The following is a 20,191-nucleotide window of genomic DNA, read 5'->3' as shown; positions in this document are numbered from 1 at the left end:
TGAGCCGTGTCAGCCGACTGCCTGCTGTATTATGCAAATTAGCAAATCAAATTATTTCTTAGCAGTAGCAATATATCAGCGTACACGAGACGTACTCGCGCTTCTCCGATTTTCCAGCTTGACAGGAAGCCTCAGCATCAGTGACGTCGACTTCAGTGAAAACTCGGAAACACACCGTCACGATATGCGCTTCCGCTTGCACGGCAGACGTTTGCACGCAGAGGCCGACGACTTCCACTGCATGGTCTTCTCTTTCTTTTACGCCATTAATCACAAACACTGTTTGGCCAACATGCTCTTCACCTTCAACAAAATGGCGTGAATTATTATCAAAATCGAGAAAATATGTGACAAAGCTCAAGCTGAGCAGCGGCGGAGTCCTGGAGCCAAATGACATCGGCGCTCGATTGTGACGCCGCCTCAAGGTCGCGAAAATTGCCAATAGAAGCGGCTTTTTATCAGAGCATTACGTAATGCAATGTTTCCTAAATATTCGTTATACTTCGCTTGGTATCTGCAGCGAACACTAAGATATGTTATGATAGCGAGGGGATCAGTGCCGTGCTCACTTTAGGCTCACGCAGGGTCATTGCATCGCTGATTATAACAACGGAAATTCTGGAAACGTGCGAATTCACGGACTCTGCTGTGGCTCTCATGAAAGACAAGACCGAAAATTCACTACGTTTAAGCTTCTTCCAAGAACGAAAATTGCCGAGCTTTAGCCTTTCGGCGAAGTCAGCCCTGACGGCTGGGCGTTCCGAGAGTGCGTACCACAGATCAGGACGTCCCACACCACGTACAATGGTTTCCACAATATCAACTACGCTGTATTGATGCCAAAAATAGGCGAAGCAGCTGATTTGGGCAATAGTTTATTATGAGATTGAAAGAAAGCTTTTCAAAAATACATTGAAATGTATTTTTTGCAAAGATTAAGGTAGGCATAGTACAGCTCCTCGCTCCGAGAGAACTGTTGCTGTCCTAAACATTTCGTAAAGCATAAGTGAAACACCTTTTATAACCTTCAATTAATTATTGTTGTCTAATTAATGAATCCTACATCCTAATTTATTGAAGAAAGTGTAGCTTGTAGTTAGTGTATTGAAATAAAGAAAGCTGTAGACGAAAACTCGGCAACGAAAAAGTACACACTACCTTTTTTCTGAAGCCTGAGATTATATCAGCGACCGATACACAATCGTACCTACAACAATCGATCTATTCCAGGAGTATAAGGTGTCAAAAAATAGCCGAACACCCCATTTTCGGTCTTTTCTATAAGTGGAGTTGTGACTATACCTTCAGGACAACGGACACGTTAAAAAGTAAAGCTTACATGCCCGACGATAAAGCCTACTGACTAGTTAATAAATGCTAGAGTTAAAAAAAAGTTTGAACCCCAGGTAAAGCCTCTGTATAAATAATCCGATCGCTTGAGATGTGCCTGGAAAGAATCATACATTCATAATTGTATTGACATTATAACACGCAAGGTGTGCCCACGTGTAGCCTGACTGCTTTTGTTGCTATGTTCGAAGTCTTTTGGGGGCTCCACTAAAGCCTTAAAGGTCTGTAAAACAGACAGCTTCCTCTGCTAGGCGGTTTCATCGTCAAGAAGGAAAGTCGTTTCTGGTGAATAAATGACGTCTCTTTCCTTGTGTACAATATTGGTGAGGATGCGTCTAAACGGTGCTGTAAAGGCACAAATTAAGAGGACAAAGGAAAAAAATTCATATTGAGAATCTCAGTTTGATTCCCTTCTTCGTTCCGTCCCGCTCTATTGGCACGCTTTTACAGCAGTGTTTAAGCATGTAATGCCGAACGTATCACATAGGCTACGCTGATTTTGATGCTTCAGAATGCTTATATAAGTGCGGGATGTATAATGCAAAGCCCGCAGTTTTGTTTTTCATGCGGTCGACTGAAGCTCTAAGTATGATAAACTCAACGAACTAAACACTAATTATCGGTATACTAAGCAAATTATAACTCAACACTTTTTTGTACCTGTAATCTCCATGGTCAGAAGTTAACGTGAACAACTTTTTCTATTTTTCGTTGATCTGGCATTAAAAGTTAAAACACATACTTATACCAAACTAGATGATTTCAGATGCACTGTTAACAGTTAGCTCTACAGTATATCTGCGTAAAAAATCTGTAACCTAGCCCTACATTTTTGCCGAAGGTAAAGCAGTAAAAGCTCATACAAGCTTGAGCGAATACTTGCAGCTGTTTGTGCAGGCCTGCACCGAACCATTCCTATTCCCTTAAATGGGAAAACGAGCACTGAAACGAACTTGATGTGCGGGTGCTAAATAGCACATTAAAAGTGTTTATACTACAGATATAAAAACTAGTCAGGTTGTCTGGTCGCAGCAAACCTCACTGGTTTATCTAGTAAGGTTGGTTTTCAGGTAGATGAGCCGACGATCTGTGAGTGAGTGTTCGGGCTTTGCGGGGCCCATAAATTGTAACATCGTATTTCGTAACTTATCGCCAGAAGCTATTAAAGAACGCAAAGGCACGCATGGAGGGACTATTCTTCTTCGACGGGACCTTCTTGGTCGATGTGTTCGACGAGACCTTCTTGGTCGATGTGTTCGACGAGACCTTCTTGGTCGATGTGTTCGACGAGACCGTCTTCGTCGATGTCTTCGACGAGACCGTCTTCGTCGATGTCTTCGACGTGACCGTCTTCGTCGATGTCTTCGACGAGACCGTCTTCGTCGACGTCATCGACGAGACTGTCTTCGTCGATGTCTTCCTCAGGAGTCCCGCCCGGCAGTATGACAGCGCGGAACATTTCATTGGGAGGTTCCTGCGACACAGTGGGGAAACATGGCGAAAGTCAGCGTCAAAAGCAAAGATCCCGCTAACGCTGCGTGCTGCTTATGGACATGACCTACGCACTCACGAGGAGAGTAGTGCATAACTGAGTGTCGAGCGCCATTTAATCTAGGCCAAACCTGGATCATGCACTTTGAGAAAATAAACCCATTCTACCGCAAAAATTCCAATTATTCGATGAAGGTTCTTCGCAACAAAGGGAGAGGGAGACATGTATTGCGTGAGGGAAATAAATCGATCTTATATGAATCTACTTTGTCCAAACAAATCTTGAAAAGTGTTGAGGAAATGCATGCATAATGGAGGGAGTGCATTTTGGTAAACATTATCGATGGTGGCAAGGAAAGATGCTCTAATGGCTTGCGAAGCTTGCCAGAGGCAAATGTTTGTTTGAAGCGGCTGAAATAATAGACATATACGTTACACTAACAGCACCAGCAGAAATATCTAACGCGTCATCAACAACGTGTAATCTGACTTTCCAGTGAAGTGGCGATTGGGGCCACTTGGTTAGCACATTGTTTCGGATAAGGCACAGAGCGAGCACTAGGTGGCGTGTCTCAAATGCCTTGATGAAACACTATTGCACATGGCTTTTATGCACAACGGCGCGCATATCCAAAATTTACATTTCAGTTGCAAACAAATTTACGTGGTGTGGCCTGCTTGACGTGTTTTGAACTGAGCAGACATTCAAACCAAGGAACCAATTTTAATAAATAGTAGAGTTGTGCGTATATTTGAAAAGTGTAACACAAATCCAATGAGTGCTTTATATTGGCTTTGTATTGGGTACGAGACTTCACTATTAGAAGTTTTCGAATATTTCTTTCTATTCGAATACTACCAAGAATAACAACAGTTGCTGTCCACAGGGTGGAAAGCTAATAAAAATTTGGAGGGCGCTTAAGCTTCGCCTTTAAGAGTGGAACGCGATAGCGTTATCGCACCCCGTTCGCAGCGCCTACTCAAACGATCTATGCCAGCCAAACGTCGCGATCGGTACGCGACGTGCCGGGCCGCGACGAGCCATGAAGGCTCGTCGCGGCCCGGTACGTCGATCACTGTACGATCATGGGGCGAGTGGCGCGCCACGTGTCGGGGCAGCGACGTACATTGCGAGGAGGGGGTATTCGGTGTTTGCCGCAAAATGTCGCTGCGTGTGCACAGAGCGCAGAAGAAATGTAGCGGAAACGTACTTCGCTACTCATGAAACTGCGACTTCTGTAATTTACATGGCCATAATTACCGATATACACCGCAGTATAACTTTCTACGGCACGTTTCTAAGGCAACACCGCATTCACTAGAGGCAATTTTGTCCTGTTTTGAACGATCGAACTCGTGGCTGAGTGGTAGCGTCTCCGTCTCACACTCCGGAGACCCTGGTTCGATTCCCACCAGCCGATCTTGCAAGATGCTTTTGTTTATGAAGTGCCTTCTGGGATTTATCGCTCACGGCCAACACCGACGCAGACGACACCGGCTTTTCTGCGACACCAGGTCGCTGTCGCGTTAAAACTGAGTAACCTCTTAATGATTCTGTTGCGGGTGAACTGCAGTTCCTGTTTGAACGCGTGGAGAAGATCACGCCTGCACAATAGTTTTTGTGTGGGCAAATAAGCATGGCTCACATTTTCGAGGCTGTACGAATTGGTCGTATCGATTTACGCTACACAACTTATTATTTGGCCGATCTCACCAGGTTTGCACTGTTCGAAAATGATGATTGGTGCTCTAGTATTACCCTTAGCTCTTCCAACGAACACAATGATACACGTGCTGACGTGTTGTTAGTTTGTTTCATTACTTTCATTGTCATGGTGCAATTATCTGTCAGGTGTTTCTCTCTTCCTGGCATCTCAATAAACCCTAAATGCAGTTATTAACTACACTATACATACGCGTGTGTGAGTGTGTGTGTGTGTGTGTGTGTGCGTGTGTGCGTGTGTGCGTGTGTGTGTGTGTGTGTGCGTGTGTGTGTCACATAACGTCATGATGATCAACCTATCTTTATGTACACTGCACTCTCCCAGCGACCGATTACCCCCGTCTTGCGCTAGCTGATTGCACATTAGGGGGGCCACCCTATACATTACATGCCCCTCCTAGCTACACTATTTCCTCCTAATTTCAACTAGAGTATCGTCTTTCCTCGTTGTCTCTCCGATAACGTAAATAGGCTTTTATTTTTCTAAACGTATTCCAGCCATCTTTTAATTTTGCCTTTGTTTAGATATTTGAAATCAGTATGATTGATATTTCATGTTTGTTTTTCTCAAATATTCGCATTAGACTCTATTCGAAAATGTCACTATTCCAAGACCCCTAATACGCTGTCTGAAATAATATTGCATGGCTGAATGAAAAATGGCGCTGTGCAAACATTCTTCATTCATTACGGACACAACTTTTATGTCTAAATCGATCGCTATCTCTACGACTTCAAGAATATATTTTGATGAAGTTTGTTTTCATTCTGTATCGTGACAGCGCATTTGTACTTTTTCAGGAATTCAGCCACCGTATAATTAGTTCAATATCAAACATTCTTATTACGTGGATTTCATCCCTCCAAGTCTGAATGGAACTTAAACATTAAAATACGCGCCTAAATTTGATGAAAGAAAAATGCCGTCCAAGGCTATTTCGCATTAGTCTCATAGTTAACAAGGCTTCCGTGTGGGAGTCGAGAGGTCTTAATTTTCCACTTAATGCTTTTCCTTGGTCGGCGTTCTGTTTTTTTATCATGCCGCTTCCTCACCAGAAGTCATTCCGTCAATACAAGGACTTAAACACCTAAATTTTTACCGACAAGATAAGGATAAGTTAAGGCCAAAATGAACCGGTCTTTTTAGCAGCCCGCCGACGTTTTACTAGTTGTTCAGAAACGCGCGACTTCCTCACTCATGGAAATTACTTTTAAAATTATGAGCTTTCTATGTTGTATTTGTGGTGAAGAGAAGTGAAGTTTTCTCAATGAAGCATTCGTTGCGACAGACGCTCTGGTATTACGTAATAGGGCTTTGTTGCTTCAAAGCATTGCATTCGTTTGCTAATAGGGATGGCAAAAAAGCGTTTAGGTTGTCTGTAGGCCTGCTGCCGAAGCCCTCTGCTGAAAAATACAACATCTGAGTGCTTTTTGTGTGATTGTTAAAAAATGTGCTATCCTTCGTGTCCCTGACAAATATTTTTTTCTGCAGCACTCAAACGACATAAAAAATTCGCGAGCGAAAAGGGGAAACAAAGTAGTTCGATTTTTGTTAATCATGACTATATAAAGCCACCAGAAAATCATGCCAAGGCATACATAGGAGAAATTAACTGTGGTTAAAATGAAAATGTCGGAAGTGATCAACAAGCGGGAAATGAAAGAAGAGAAAAGTTTCACCGACGATCACGATACTCCCTAATGCGAAATTTGAGCGCAGCTCCGTACGTGTTTTCGTTTCGCGGTATATTGAGGTCAAGAATTTGATAGAGACATGTACGAGAGTCGCCGATCGTCGAAAATCTGACCTGCTGGTCAAGCGCGTCTGCTTTTATGCGTGACTCGTCTGAGGCTCCAGTGCAATCGCTGGCGCAGCGTGGCTTCCAGAAAGTGTCACACGATTGGCGCCGCGCATGCAATCAGATTACAAAACAATCGCAAACTATGACAATCGAAACAAGCGCGAACGAGACCAAACTAAGCTTAAACATGCGCGAGCGAGAGCTGACGCGAGCAGACGATAGCACGAAACGAGCTGTCCGGCTGAGACCACATAAGTACGAGTACGCATCGAGCAGTCGGGCGCGACCGCACAACAATTCCCCGCGCACATGCCATGTCTCTGCCGTTCGCGGCTCGCGTCTTTCATTTCGCATTCCGCGTTCGCTCTTTCACCTTTTGATGCACGCGTTCACTCGGTTACGCCACCCCCGACGCTGGCCGCGTGAAGGGGCTCAACAGCGGCGGCCTAAAAGATGACCTGCCGCCGTGGGGAGCCGAAACCACAGCATTCGCATTACAAGGTTGAGGCTTCGGCGAATCGCTAATAGTACATGGTGGTGTTCTGATCAGCGCATTAAATGCTTTAAAAAAAGTTCAGAGGAAACTTCTGCGACACTCTTAGTAAGGTTTACATCCTTTGGGGCTTTTCTTGTCCCACAACAATAATTGACATCTGCCTTGCTTGCGTTTCGTTTTTCCAAAACTCGCCGCTCGCTACTTTTCTGTCGACAATGCTGTGTCAAGCTGATAACGTGCAAGCCGTTCGTGACTAGGAAGCACTGGGCTCGCAGCATTAAAGAAAAAGAAATGCGGAAAAGACAGATGACGTTTTATTGTTGTGGGAAAAAATACAACCCAAAGGTTGCAAACTTTTTGAAGAGTGTAAACCCATTTATGCGCTGCGAAAGACACCATCGTGTATCTACATTACGCATGCGTTGCAATACCTTGTGCTACGACGTTGACTATCGATCCTGCCGCGATACCTTGGGTACACTCTTAGGCAAAGTTACCCTTTGGGGTGTATCTCTGCCACACAACAATAATCGCCATCTGCCTTGCCTGCGTTTCGTTTCTTGAAAACGCCGCGCCCGCTACTTTCCTGTCGCGAATGCTATGTCGTGCTGATAACGCGCATGCCGTTCGTTACTGGAAGGTACTGGGGTCGCCGCGTTAAAGAAAGAAAATTCGGACAAGACAGATCACGATTATTGCTGTGTGGCAAAAGGCTGTAATTTTGCGTAAGAGTGTATGTTATATATACACTCTGCACTCTTAAAACAGTTGCACCCTTTGGGGTGTAAATTTGTCCCAGAACAATAATCGTTATCTGCCTTGCTTGCGTTTTCTTTCTTGGAAACGCTGTGCTCGTTACTTTCCTGTCCACAATGCTCTGTCATGCTGATAACGCGCATGCTGTTCGTTACTAAGAAGTACCGGGCTCACAGCGTTAAAGAAAGGAAACGTGGGCAAGACAGATGACGATTATTGTTGTGGGACAAGATAACCCCAAAAGGGTGGGGTGTCAGTTTTTCTAAGACTGTACACTAAGAAAATTTTACACGCTTTGAGTCCTATCTTGCCACACAACGATAAACGTCAGCTGTCTTGCCGGCATTTCCTTTCTTTTGTCTGGTTTCATAGAGCTGCGGAAAATGTCGAGCTCGTAATTGTGGGTCCATGGGTTGAAATATCGTTGGGGGATAACTTCTTTAAAGGTTGTTGCGTTATTTTTCTAGTTTGTCATCTGCTGTACTTGTTCTTTTGTCCTATGCTTTACCACCAAGCTTGACATGGAGTGCTACAGCCAAGGGAAGCGAAGCGACTCGTTGCATAGCCCAGGGAGAGGGGGGGGAGGGCTAGGTAGGTGCCGCTAGAGCGGCCGCTGACCAATGAATAATGACGCGTTGTAACGTTGTTACTGTGCGCCTCAGTGGCTGGTCTCGTGGCTACGAATGAACAGATTGTAGTTGAAGCAGATATTCCTTTGGCCATCGCTTCCAGAAGTTGTCTGTAAGGAACTTCCGGCAGGCATGTCGACGAATGGCATCTGCTCACCTCGAGTTGCCGATGACTTCAACCATGTTGCATGGTACGGTAGTTAGCCGGCGTCCAAGCAATACATAATCATCATCGTCATCCGCCTGGTTACCCCCACTGCAGGGCAAAGGCCTCTCCCATACTTCTCCAACAACCCCGGTCATGTACTAATTGTGGCCATGTTGTCCCTGCAAACTTCTTAATCTCATCCGCCCACCTTACTTTCTGCTGCCCCCGTTACTCTTCCCTTCCCTTGTAATCCAGTCCGTAACCCTTAATGACCATCGGTTGTCTTCCCTCCCCATTACATGTCCTGCCCATACCCCCCCCCCATTTCTTTTCCTTGATTTCAACTAAGATGTCATTAACTCACGTTTGTTCCCTCACCCAATCTGCTCTTTTCTTATCCCTTAACGTTACACCCACCATTATTCTTTCCATAGCTCGTGGCGTCGTCCTCAATTTAAGTAGAACCCTTTTCGTATGCCTCCAGGATTCTGCCCCGTAGGTGAGTGCTGGTAAGACACAGCTATTTACACTTTTCTCTTGAAGGATGATGGCAACATGCTGTTCGTGATCTGAGAATGACTGCCAAACGCACCCCAGCCCATTCTTATTCTTCTGATTATTTACGTCTCGTGATCCGGATCCGCCGTCACTACCTGCCCTAAGTAGATGTATTCCCTTACCACTTCCAGTGCCTCGCTACCTATTGTAAATTGCTGTTCTCTTGCGAGACTGTTAAACATTACTTTAGTTTTCCGCAGATTAATTTTTAGACCGACTGTTCTCCTTTGCCTCTCCAGGTCAGTCAGCATGGATTGCAATTGGTCCCCTGAGTTACTAAGCAAGGCAATATCATCAGCGAATCGCAAGTTACTAAGGTATTCTCCATTAACTTTTATCCCCAATTCTTCCCAATCCAGATTTCTGAATACCTCCTGTAAACACGCTGTGAATAGCATTGGAGAGATCGTATCTCCCTGCCTGACGCCTTTCTTTACTGGGATTTTGTTGCTTTCTTTGTGGATGATGATGATGAAAAATTTTATTTATCCCTCTTAAAAGGGAAGGGGGCAATGGAATAGAGGGTGAGGGGAGGAACTACTTGAAGTAGGCCTCCTTCATCCTCTCAGCCCACTCCAGGATGGCCTCCTGAAGATCGGGCCTGGAGCTGCGCAAGGCAGCCTCCCACTGCTCCTCACTAGATATTAATTGCTTGAGGAAAGGGGGAAGGGGGTGCTTAGGGCACCCCCACATGGTGTGGTTTAGGTCTGCTTTGGGAAAGACAGAATTTACAAGAGGGAGAAAGGTAAATGGCGGGATGAATGCAGTGGAGGAGGTCAGGGGACGGAAAGGTGCGAGTCTGTAGCTGTCGCCACTGAACTTCACACCTGCGCGGGGATTTGCCCATGAGTGGCGGAAAGGTTAAGCGGTCTAATCGGTAGTGTGTGCAGATGTCGTGGTAAGTAATAAGTCGATCCCGCGCTGTAAACGGCGCCTCGGTGGCTGTGGAGCCGCTAAAGATATCTCAGTATTTTTACATACAGCTCGTCTACACCCCGATTCCGTAATGTCTCCATGACTGCTGAGGTTTCAACAGAATCAAACGCTTTCTCGTATTCAATGAAAGCTATATGTAAGGGTTGGTTATATTCCGCACATTTCTCTATCACCTGATTTACTGAGTAATACATGTGCAGGCGTCAAAGGGCACGGTTCCCCTTCGTCTGTGAACAAAAATGACAAGCCTGGAATTAATAACTCCTACCTCTGTCAGCACTTTTTGGTTATTTGTTGTTTATTGTGGGAGGCGCTACCGAGAATCGTGCTCAGCGGAGCTTTCACTGATCGGACTAGCCTTTCCTACCATAGTCCCCACCATGGGGCATTCTGCGCGATAAATTTCCATGACATCCAATTGTGGAGATGTCTCGCGACGTCCTTTGCTCCGCACATCTCAAAGAGCCACTTTAGCTCAGCTGATGCTATTTTGAATGGTCCGGGCATTGTCCGAGCAGATGACGCTAGACAGCCCTCTTTGTTGATAAAATGCCGCAGGCACAATAGGAATGCCTCATACGTCATGCTGGCAACGAGGTCCAGGTGAATTGCTCGCCAAACAGCACAGGTGAAAAAGTGCTACATAACAATTGTAATCGAGTTAGACGGAAGTTTGTCTGGTGGGGATGAGACATGACAAAGAAAGACGTGCGCTACCAAGTAAAATTTATTAAGAGACACGACGTTTCGGCGCCTTCTCTAACATACCACTTGCCGTGTTCGTCTTGTGCCCGTACTAAGAGTGGGCCAGCGAAGTCCCCACCAACAACTTCGAAAAGGTTAGCCGGCGTTATCCGGTCACTTGGTAAAGGTGCGCTTGGAGCACTTTCTGCGGTGGTTGCGAAACGGTTGTACGCACAGCAACTATGTATCTTTTTTTTTTGTCTAGGATACCCGCTACACAAATCCAGGACTCATGTGCGTAGGCGTCTCGCGCACTCCACCATGCAATACTTTATGATGAGCTCTGAGGAGTACCAGAGTAGAGCAAAAACGATTTTCTCGGACTGTTATTAACTGCTTCATTCCTTGCATTCATGATCGAGAGCCATCCGCCGACTCTGATAATGCGGTTGGTGTATTTTAATAGCCGGAGATCGACGATACGGGACGTGGGTTCCGTTGGTCGTCATCGTGCTATGCAGCTGAATTCTGTAGAGAAGCCCTTGCGTTTGGGCGTCCTTAACCCAGTAGTGTTTAGCATAAATGACTTCTGTCGCCTTCAAGTGACCAATCTTTTCTGTCTTGTGTCTGCAACAACCATAATTCTTAGCACCGAGCTGTGATCCTCAACAGGCGCCGAAGTTTACTGAAAGGCTCAACTGGACTGAAGACTATCGCTGCCGGTGCTACACGAACAGCTGCTACATCACTTCTGAGTGTCGTCAATGTCCAACGAAGTTAACTGCTGTAAAGGCCATTGATCCGTTGTCCGTGTAGCCATTCAGGATCATGCCAGCATTTAGAGCTGGAAGTCATTTTGTCAAAGGTTACACCACGTGTTAGCACAAGAGAGATTCTTCGATCCAGGGCAATATCTAGACCGGTATGGTTTTCTTCTACACGTAATCTACGTAATCCAATTTGCCACGAACTGCTTCCGTTTTGTGCAGTCACCTCGAATTGACGACAATACAATCAAAGAGTCGGTCCACATGGCGTACTCAAAGTGAATGCTAGTAAGTACACTGTTCACGCAGGTTGGCAGTCTTGCGCTAAGCAGAAGTTCCAAACGTGGTGCCGTCGTTCTCCTAACACGAGCCAGACATGGCTTGGCGATCAAGAACATGAGTCGTTCGACCACGTCCTTCAGAGCGTAAATCGCGGCTCCGTACGCATATGAGCTGGCGTCGCAGACGTGCAAGTGCCACACGCTGGGTAAATTCTATCGTCTTTCATGATAGCCAGGAACCGCTATTTCTCGAAGTTGCGGATGCTCTCGGACCCAGCCTTGCATTGTTCACTAAGGTCGTCGGGCGATTTTCCATCCCAGCTTTCTCCTCGTGTGTCCACAGTTCTTGGAGTAATAGCTGCATGCTGATCGTGTACAATGGCTACGTCTCTTCCCAATTTCTTGAATGAGGCAACAAAATATAATTCCATTTCAGTTTCGTTGATGTCCTGGCAGACGTGCAGAATCTCCGTGGCGCTCAGCACATCTTTCACGTGAGAAAACAGACACCGTAAGCGCAGCTTCCCTATTCGTCGTGTTTCGGCCGCCTGGTCTGAAGTGCTGGCGAATATGCTGAGGGCTATTTGTGTAGACCCAATAAATTTTAGGCACAGATGTATCTACAGATCATCGGTAACAAAGGTACGTTGGCGGCCACCATCGAAGACGCCTTGCACGTAGCGACTTGTGTAGCCATTGATTGCCCAAGCTGGCAAGCTTCGGAAGAAACAAGCGTTGGATTTGTCATTACTATGTTATCGCCCTCCTAGAGAAGTGCAAACGGTCGTACTTGCGCTGTCGTACTTGACACCTTGCAAAGAGCTGTCAGCGGGTCACACATACTAGAGGCGTGGCAACCTCTGCACCTCAAGCAAGAGATACTTCTTATGCAGTCGCGTGCCCAGTGACCTTTGATTGCACACTGGAAACATCGTTTATCGCTGGATATTTCACTTGCTTCTTCTGCGTCAGGGCCATACCAGTAGGTCACGCTTCCGTAGTGTGCTGGCCCGACGTGCAGAACACACACACACACCTTCTGGCATCTATGAGAATCGCGAGCCGGGTTCGTATGGATAACAGAAAAAACAGGCTTCCATTTGAGACCGCGAGAATGCTGACTGGACGCAAGTTTACCGCCGCTGTGTCGCACGTTACTATCCAGGTAAACAATCTTCTCCAGGCTCTTTAGTGTGGCATGAAGCCGCTTGCGTAGGATATCTAATCCAGAAGAAGAGACAGCGTTGTCTGCTGTGTCACTCAGCTCGTGTGGCGCAGGTACTATGTAGCGAACTATGACACCTAGCGGTAATGCCTGCAGAAGGATGTCGCACAGCATCGATGAAAATGACGTCTTTTTCATCCCCGATAATCCCAGGCCTCGTATGTTGACGAGTACGTGGTCATATAGTTCTCTGAGAGCACTGCTATGTCACCATATGAAGGAATTACGAGTCAGCAGACAAAACCTTGCGAAGTATTTTTGCCCCTGGCGCGCCTTGTCCCCGAAGCGCTTCCCCAGCCTAGCTATTGAATCCTGGTAACGTCATTGTGCTGTCGGAAGACCCGCAACCACTGAAGCCACGTCTCCTGTTAGAAACAGTAGCAAATATTAAAATTACTCCGTGGCCGTAAAACTTCCATTGTTATGAGATATCTCAGGAAATCGCTCCCACAATTTGATTCATTTCAACACGTCTCCAGAGAAGGGCGCAATAGTGAGTTTCCGTAGCTTGTTTCCCGTTCTTTTCGATAGTGTAGCGACCGTCTGGGTAGTTGAGTCCTCTGCTGCGAAGGCCATCGTGCTTCAAATGTTGTCCAGCCTGCTGTTGAGCTCAGCAAGCACACGCTTGGCGTTGTTTTCACACTCAAGGGTTGTTTCGTATTCGGTTTAGAAGTCTTCTTCCGTGATGAAACTCTCAGCAGTTCTGCATTCATCTTGTTGAGTTCATCATTATTTATGTTAAGCCTTCCGTAGATGGAGTCGAGCTGCTAATGCGTTGCGGAGTCGTTACCAAAGAGGGCACTTGCCTCGTTGGTGTTCCGACTGTTCAGGAATCGTCCTGAAGTCGCTTCGTCTTGAGCTTGCCCGTCGTCAACAACGCAACTCGTAGCCGTCCGTACGTTCTTCCGGGGTTTCGGCACCAAACTTGTTGAATACGGCGTACCAGTAGCCCCACACAAACTCGATGCCATCGACAGGTTAAACAAAAGGCGTTTTAATGACGCTGACTCGGACTGCGAACCCCTGCTAGCAGTCAGCAGTCTCCGTCTTTTCATCGCGCTCGACCGCTCACTTCTTTTCTTGACCCGCCCGTCACTTGCGCTAAAACAACACGTCCTATGCTTTCTTCTGGGTGACCTATCCGCAGAGGTCTGCCAATAAGTTTACTGAAATTAAGGCTAGGCTTAGTTGATTTTCGTGCCCAAAGTGGTAAGGTGACCGCTCAGTCAGACCTTTCATTGTTTTGATCATTGTTATGTGACCAACTGGTCTAACTTGTTCTGTAACGCAAAATATGTCGACAGCAAGTAAATAAAACGAAATAAATTAGAATAAATGAAATAAAGAAACTAACTGCTAGGCCTTTGCCTGGTAATTACCGGAGTGTGAAGTCAAGGTGTTGTGCGTCGCCTTTATGGCTCTGTAGAATTTTCTTCATTTCACGAGCTCACTGACCTCGGTACCGTACGCTCAGGTGACGCTAGTTCTCAATTAGCATGATAAGGCGCTGATCTAGGAAGCTGTTGTGCAGAAATATTTTTTTTACCTCGGAAGTTTTGTGCGTTTTACAATCGTGTTCGACCACTTCATCCCAGCAAGTGCATCATTGTGCCGCATGTAAGGACAGAGTGCGGCGAACGTGCACGCACACTATGCTCCGCGCGACGCTTGATGGTTTGCCAGAAGATACGCATCAAACTACAACACGGAAAGCTCTCAAGTGTGGCAGATGTCATTCTCGAATCTTGACGGTACTTATTTCGCTTGTTCTCTTACTACCGTGTTTGTCCATGGCTGCGATGTTGTGTTTGCGATGACTGTGTAATGCTTGCACCGCCGGGAACTGACACTCGGCCAAAATTGCGTGCCTTCGGGAGGCCCATAACTTGGGCACTGACTAAGAAGTTGAATTAGCCTACTATTACTTCGATTAATATTATGACAAAGAGATAACAACAGTTGACGAGCCCGAGATGGTAACAAACCCAAACACGGTGAATCAAATGCTCTTGTATTTCATCTTTTATACCATCTTCAAGCGCTGCCATTTCACCTTTAAGGTATCTGACCAGACACGCTCAATATGCACTTTCCTGACCAACTCCGCTGTAACTTGATTAGGGAAAGTAGTATAGAACGGCCACTCACAGGAAGCGTAACCCAGAGGTGATAGTACCCGAAAACGTGGGCGTAGAAGCAAAAGTAGGCGAGATCAAGTCGATCAGCCAGGGTCACCAAGAGAAGGAATGCGTGCTGCACTGTGGCCAGATCTGGGTCATCGAGAGTCTGGAAAAGAAAAAAAAACGAATGCAACGCTTAAAGTTGGCCGGGCACATAGCAATCGCGTAGGGTCCGCTTGATTATATGTAACAAGGAAATGTTATCAGCTCGGAAAAACATTAGCGCAGAGGACAAACGTGTTAGCTCAATGATTCAGTAGATCACATAAGATTGCATGCGTTTATTTTATGCCTCTTTCCCTCATTTGTACTACATATGCCTTGCGGCAAATCGCCCGGATTAAAAAAGTTCACCGACGATTATGATACTCTCTAATGCTAAATTTGAGCGCCGCTACATACATATGTGTTTTCATTTCCCGATATATTGACGGGCGCGGACAACCCGTCTCGTGCGGCACGTTCTGTCTCGTGCACCATCTCGGAGCGGTCGCACCCTCCTCCATACCCATACCCTCCTCCACCACTTTCCCACTCGCGCTCGCTTCGCTATCGCTCTTTCATTCCTCGCTGCGTTTTGCGTTCGCTCTTTCATCCTTCACTGTGCTCGTTCTGAGACTTCATCGTGCTGGCTCGCTCTGAGACTCCATCGTGCTAGGCGGCCTGAAGGATCCTTGCCAGCCGCGTGGTGGTAGCTTTCCACTTCGAAGTGGCTGCCCTATACGTAAGGCCGAAATTTCACGGTAGCGCAAATGACAGCAAGGCGCTCTTTCTCCGTCCTGGAATAATTCGCTTCCGCTGTTGACAGTGACCAGCCCGCGTAAGCTATTACGCTTTCAACTCCGTTCTTCCTTTGAACTAGCGCGGGACCGAGGCCTATGCTACTTGCGTCGGTGTGGATCTCCGTATCGGCGTCTTCGAGAAAGCATAGAGAAAGAAATTCCATGCCCCGAATTTTCTCTAGATATAAACAAGATGCCTCGTCTAGCTCACCGAGGCCACTATAGAGAAACAAACAACCGTTCTCATTATATACCCTTCAGTCACGGCATGCACGTTTGTGAACGCGACTTATTTTTGCCATAACTGTGCAGTGATTGCAAGGAATAGACAATGAGCATTAAATTGTACATTCTGATTTCTTAAAATACACCACTTTCACTTCTGAGTCAAATGTCTGGCTTCACTCGACCACTTTCATTAAGGCACAACCGTCTTTGACGGGACGTTTGAAGTGGGACGTTTCGGTAGTAATCGCGAAAGATTATTTCTTCCCTTGTTTTAATGCTTGTGTCCAATAATTAAGCTGTGCATGCAATTCGAGCGGGTTATTCAATTTATTTAATGGAGAAACGCAGCGTAACTGATGGTACAATAAATGAATATTTATTTACTATGTAATTATGACGGGTCACTATCAAGTGCGCACTCATTCTCCCACCTCGACTTGTTTTCTGTATGCAGTCTCCAGCCCGTTGGGATAAAATTTCGTAAATTTGACATTTATCGACAGTCGATCGTAATTTCTGAATGAAGGTATTTCACGAAAATACATGAAAACACCAGGGTTTAGTAATTATCTGCGACACTTGCATTTAGAGCAGGAAAGTGACAGCTTCGCAACGCATTGCACTTAAAATCTTTCTACTTTCACGAAATTTCACGCTCGCATCTCGTGCGTTGTTCTAGGAAACATTGCGATTAGCGGCAGTATGACACCCTGTAACGCTTAAATGAGTAGCTTTCAACAAAGGCAGTAATGAACCTACACAGGATAAACATATATCTCTCGTCAGTCGGAACATAGTTTCGTACGTCGAATAAATAAAAACACGGTGCCCCGTATATTTTGCCGAGGATAGCGGGGGGAAACAACCAAATGCCGTGTATAACGCGTAAAAATTGAAATAAAGCGACCAGTCAGTTACGGTTTACAGAGCGCACAGTGCAAATTTTCGGTGCGCATCACCAAGAAGTGGCCCTCAATTTTTCGAAATATGAATATCTGCTGCGTTTGCTCATGCCCGGAAGGAAGTAATATTGTAGCTCTTATTTAGAAACAGCCTGAAAATGAAATCGCTAGTCATAAGTGACAAACGCATTTGGAAAAAATTCAAGCAAGTGTTCTATTGATATTGAAATGGCTCTGCGAGTTCGACTAAAGTCATTTTCACCAGCATAATTATGGTAAGCAGTGATTACACAAATAAAATTTGACAGTTACACCTGTAAGAAGTTCAATTAGATTTCTGATCGTGATAAGATACTAAGGTTCCAACGCTGCAATGGACACAGATTAAATAGCCCCAGCATTTGATAATCCAACGATTTCAGGCCGTATGGCGCGCCAGTCATTGGGCGCGGCTGATTATAATACTTTATCCAGACGTCCCCCTCATCCGCAGAATAAATATAACAAGCTGACTATGCTTTAGAATACGGATATAGCGGTAGGAAAAAGCTGGGCATGACGCAAGTTGCGCAAGCTGACAGTTTGTTAGGGTGGGAACTGCACAGCGCCAGGTGCTATCCGCAACGCGAGCGTGTATGGCGAATCTCGCGCGTCGTCCGCTACAGGGCGTCCCGAGAAGGCACAAAAGACAATCGTCGTTGTCCACGCGACGATTGTCTTTTGCGTAGTAAACAAAAGCATTACTTATGTGGTCACTCTTCTAAGAAAGAAAATTTAGTTTCAGCTGTAGTTTTAATGGACTTTCGAGCGTGCAACCAAAAGTGCGAAAGCCCCCTTTGAACAGCGGGGGGGGGGAGGGGGCAAATGACAGAATTTGCACACCCCCTCTATTGACCGTGGGGGGGTTATGCCCCTTGCCCCCACCCCCGGCACATACGCCCATGGCTGACGACATGGCCTAAGCACAGAAGTTCTTCCTAAGCGAAACGACATGTTTACGGTTGCAGGGTGAATTCGGATGATTTGATCCCCTCTAGTACTGTCTGCAGCAGCCTCAGATGATCTTCGAAATTCGTGGCCGGCTACAACGTCATCCAAGTAGACGAGACAATTCTGTCGCTTCAGTCCTGCCAAGACTGTCCATGGCGCGCTGGAACGTTGCCGAGCAATGTCCAAATGGCACCACCTTGAACTCGAAGAGGCCGTATAGCGTGATAAACGCAGTCTTCTCTCTATCCCTTTCGTGGACGTCAACTTGCGAATAACCAGTCTTGATAACCGTCAACAAAATGTACTTAGCTATGCAGAGTCTGTCTAATCCGTCGTCTATCCATGGGAGAGCGTATAAGCCTTCGTCATTTTGTTAAAGCGGCGATAATGGACGCGAAAGCGTAGAGTTCCAGCCTTCTTCATTAAGACCACAGGAGATGATCACGGGCTTTTCGACGGCTGGATGACGTCGTCGCGAAGCATTTCGTCGACTTGTTGCCTTAGAGCCCTTGGTACTGGCGTTGACACTCGGTGAGGGCACTGGGCGGAGTGGTTGAGCGGATTGTTCGGTTATAATGCGATGCATTGTGACTTATGTTTGCCGAATCCTAGATGACATAGAAAAGAATTATATATATATATATATATATATATATATATATATATATATATATATATATATATATATATAGTCTGAGAAGACTCTCGAGCTGTTGTTGCTTACACATGGGGGCTTGGATAATATTTAAGACCGGTTACCCAACTATCAGCGCCGAGGTACACCGACAGAATCCAAAGGGACGAACATAATGTTGGTTTCCACAATTTATTTGATGTATGCGATCGTCTTGCCCTTGTTAATGTGTTTGAATTCGTGGCTGAAGTTTGTCGGCACCAATTACCTTTTTCCTCCGTTCAGTCGAGCGATCCCTTTTGCGACACAAATTTCGTGGTCCAGCAGTAAGCGTTGGTCGCCCTCGATGACTGCTCCCCCGCCTGCGGGTGTTTCAGTGCCGACGGAAATGACGATGCGGGATGTTGACTTGCTCTTCGAGTACACTCATGGCACGGTGACTACGGGAGCTCTCCAGTGCTATCGCGTGGTTTTCGGATAGCGTTATCGACTTCGGCTTCGAGTCGACCATTGCGCCGTGTTGGTTCAGGAAATCAATGCCGAGAAATACGTCTCGTGAACACTGCTGGAGGATAACGACGGATAACGAAGGTTCAGTCATGAACGGCAATTCTCGCCGTGCAGATTCCGGTAGGTGTTAGGTGTTCTCTAGCGTCCTGATTTTAGGGCATTCCCATGCAACTTTTTTCTGCTGGGCGGCAATGGGTCTACCCCTGACGAAGTAGACGGCGCGTTTGTCGACTAAGGCGGTGAATGCGTGGCCGTCGAGAAGCCCATCCAGGTCGGTGGTTATCTTGCGTTGCAGATTGGCCTTGGCGTCCGCTCACGGCTGTGTCATGTTCACATGTCGCTGGAACACCACGTCGTCAGTTCTTCTGTCGGCGTATTCCTTGCTTCCAGACTTCGTCGGGATGTTGACGTCTCCATCGGCGACAGAGAGTCTTCGTCAGTTCGGCGAACAGCAACCGCCCCTACATCGTTTTTTTTTGTATATGGGCTTGCAAAGCGGCAGCGGGCTGAATCAGTGTATGGTCGGCGTGGCGGGGACAGGTAGCGGCCTGGTGACGGCGAACGGGAAGGTCGTGGAGGGCTCCACTGAGTCGCAGCGAGATAGTCGGCGATGTCACGTGGGCGTTCACATTGCTGCGGGCGCCGTGCGTTGACGGCGAACCCTCGCAGTCCTATGTCGCGGTAAGGACATCGGCGGTTGATGTGGCCGGCTTCTCCGCAGTAATAGCAGAGAGTACGGTGGTCGGGGGCTGGCCAAACGAGTCTTCCTTCGAATACTGCGCGTGGCAACGGGTTGTCGCACTGGCGACGGCGGTGGTGGTGGACAAGGGAACTGCTGAATTACCTGGACTTGCCGTGGGCGCGTATGAGGAACGGGACAGCGGGATAAGGCGTTGTAGATGATCACTTATGGCCGAGGCTGCGGCGATTAAGGGACTACGAGTGACTCATGGATCTCTTCGCGTACGACGTTACTTGAGGCTGCGATTAAGAGAACATATCGCACAGTAAAACGACTCTGATTGTCTCTCTCAGTTCGTCGGAGGCTAGTGCTGGAATTTCGCTTTTCGGCGACAGCACTTGGCAGTTATGTTGCCGGGTACGAATTTCCAGCTTCTT

The 20,191-nt window shown here is 46.6% G+C and overlaps 1 protein-coding gene across 2 annotated transcripts in view; it reads right to left on the bottom strand.

Moving 5' to 3' along the window:
• Positions 1–783: 783 nt before the first annotated feature.
• LOC142578115 (uncharacterized) overlaps positions 784–20,191 on the bottom strand; it is a 104,342-nt gene continuing 84,934 nt past the window's right edge. For both annotated transcript variants that reach the window (XM_075687525.1, XM_075687526.1), the window contains 2 exons: positions 14,995–15,132; positions 784–2,824 (listed from right to left, as the gene is read on the bottom strand). In XM_075687525.1, coding sequence (XP_075543640.1) covers positions 2,543–2,824; positions 14,995–15,132 — 420 coding nt within the window. In that variant the 3' untranslated portion in view covers positions 784–2,542. The remainder of the gene's footprint in view (positions 2,825–14,994; positions 15,133–20,191) is intronic.

This window comes from Dermacentor variabilis, chromosome 4, assembly GCF_050947875.1.
Source record: "Dermacentor variabilis isolate Ectoservices chromosome 4, ASM5094787v1, whole genome shotgun sequence".
Lineage (NCBI taxonomy): Eukaryota > Metazoa > Arthropoda > Arachnida > Ixodida > Ixodidae > Dermacentor > Dermacentor variabilis.
Note: the sequence above shows the minus strand (reverse complement) of the source record. Positions and strands in the feature narration are given on the sequence as shown.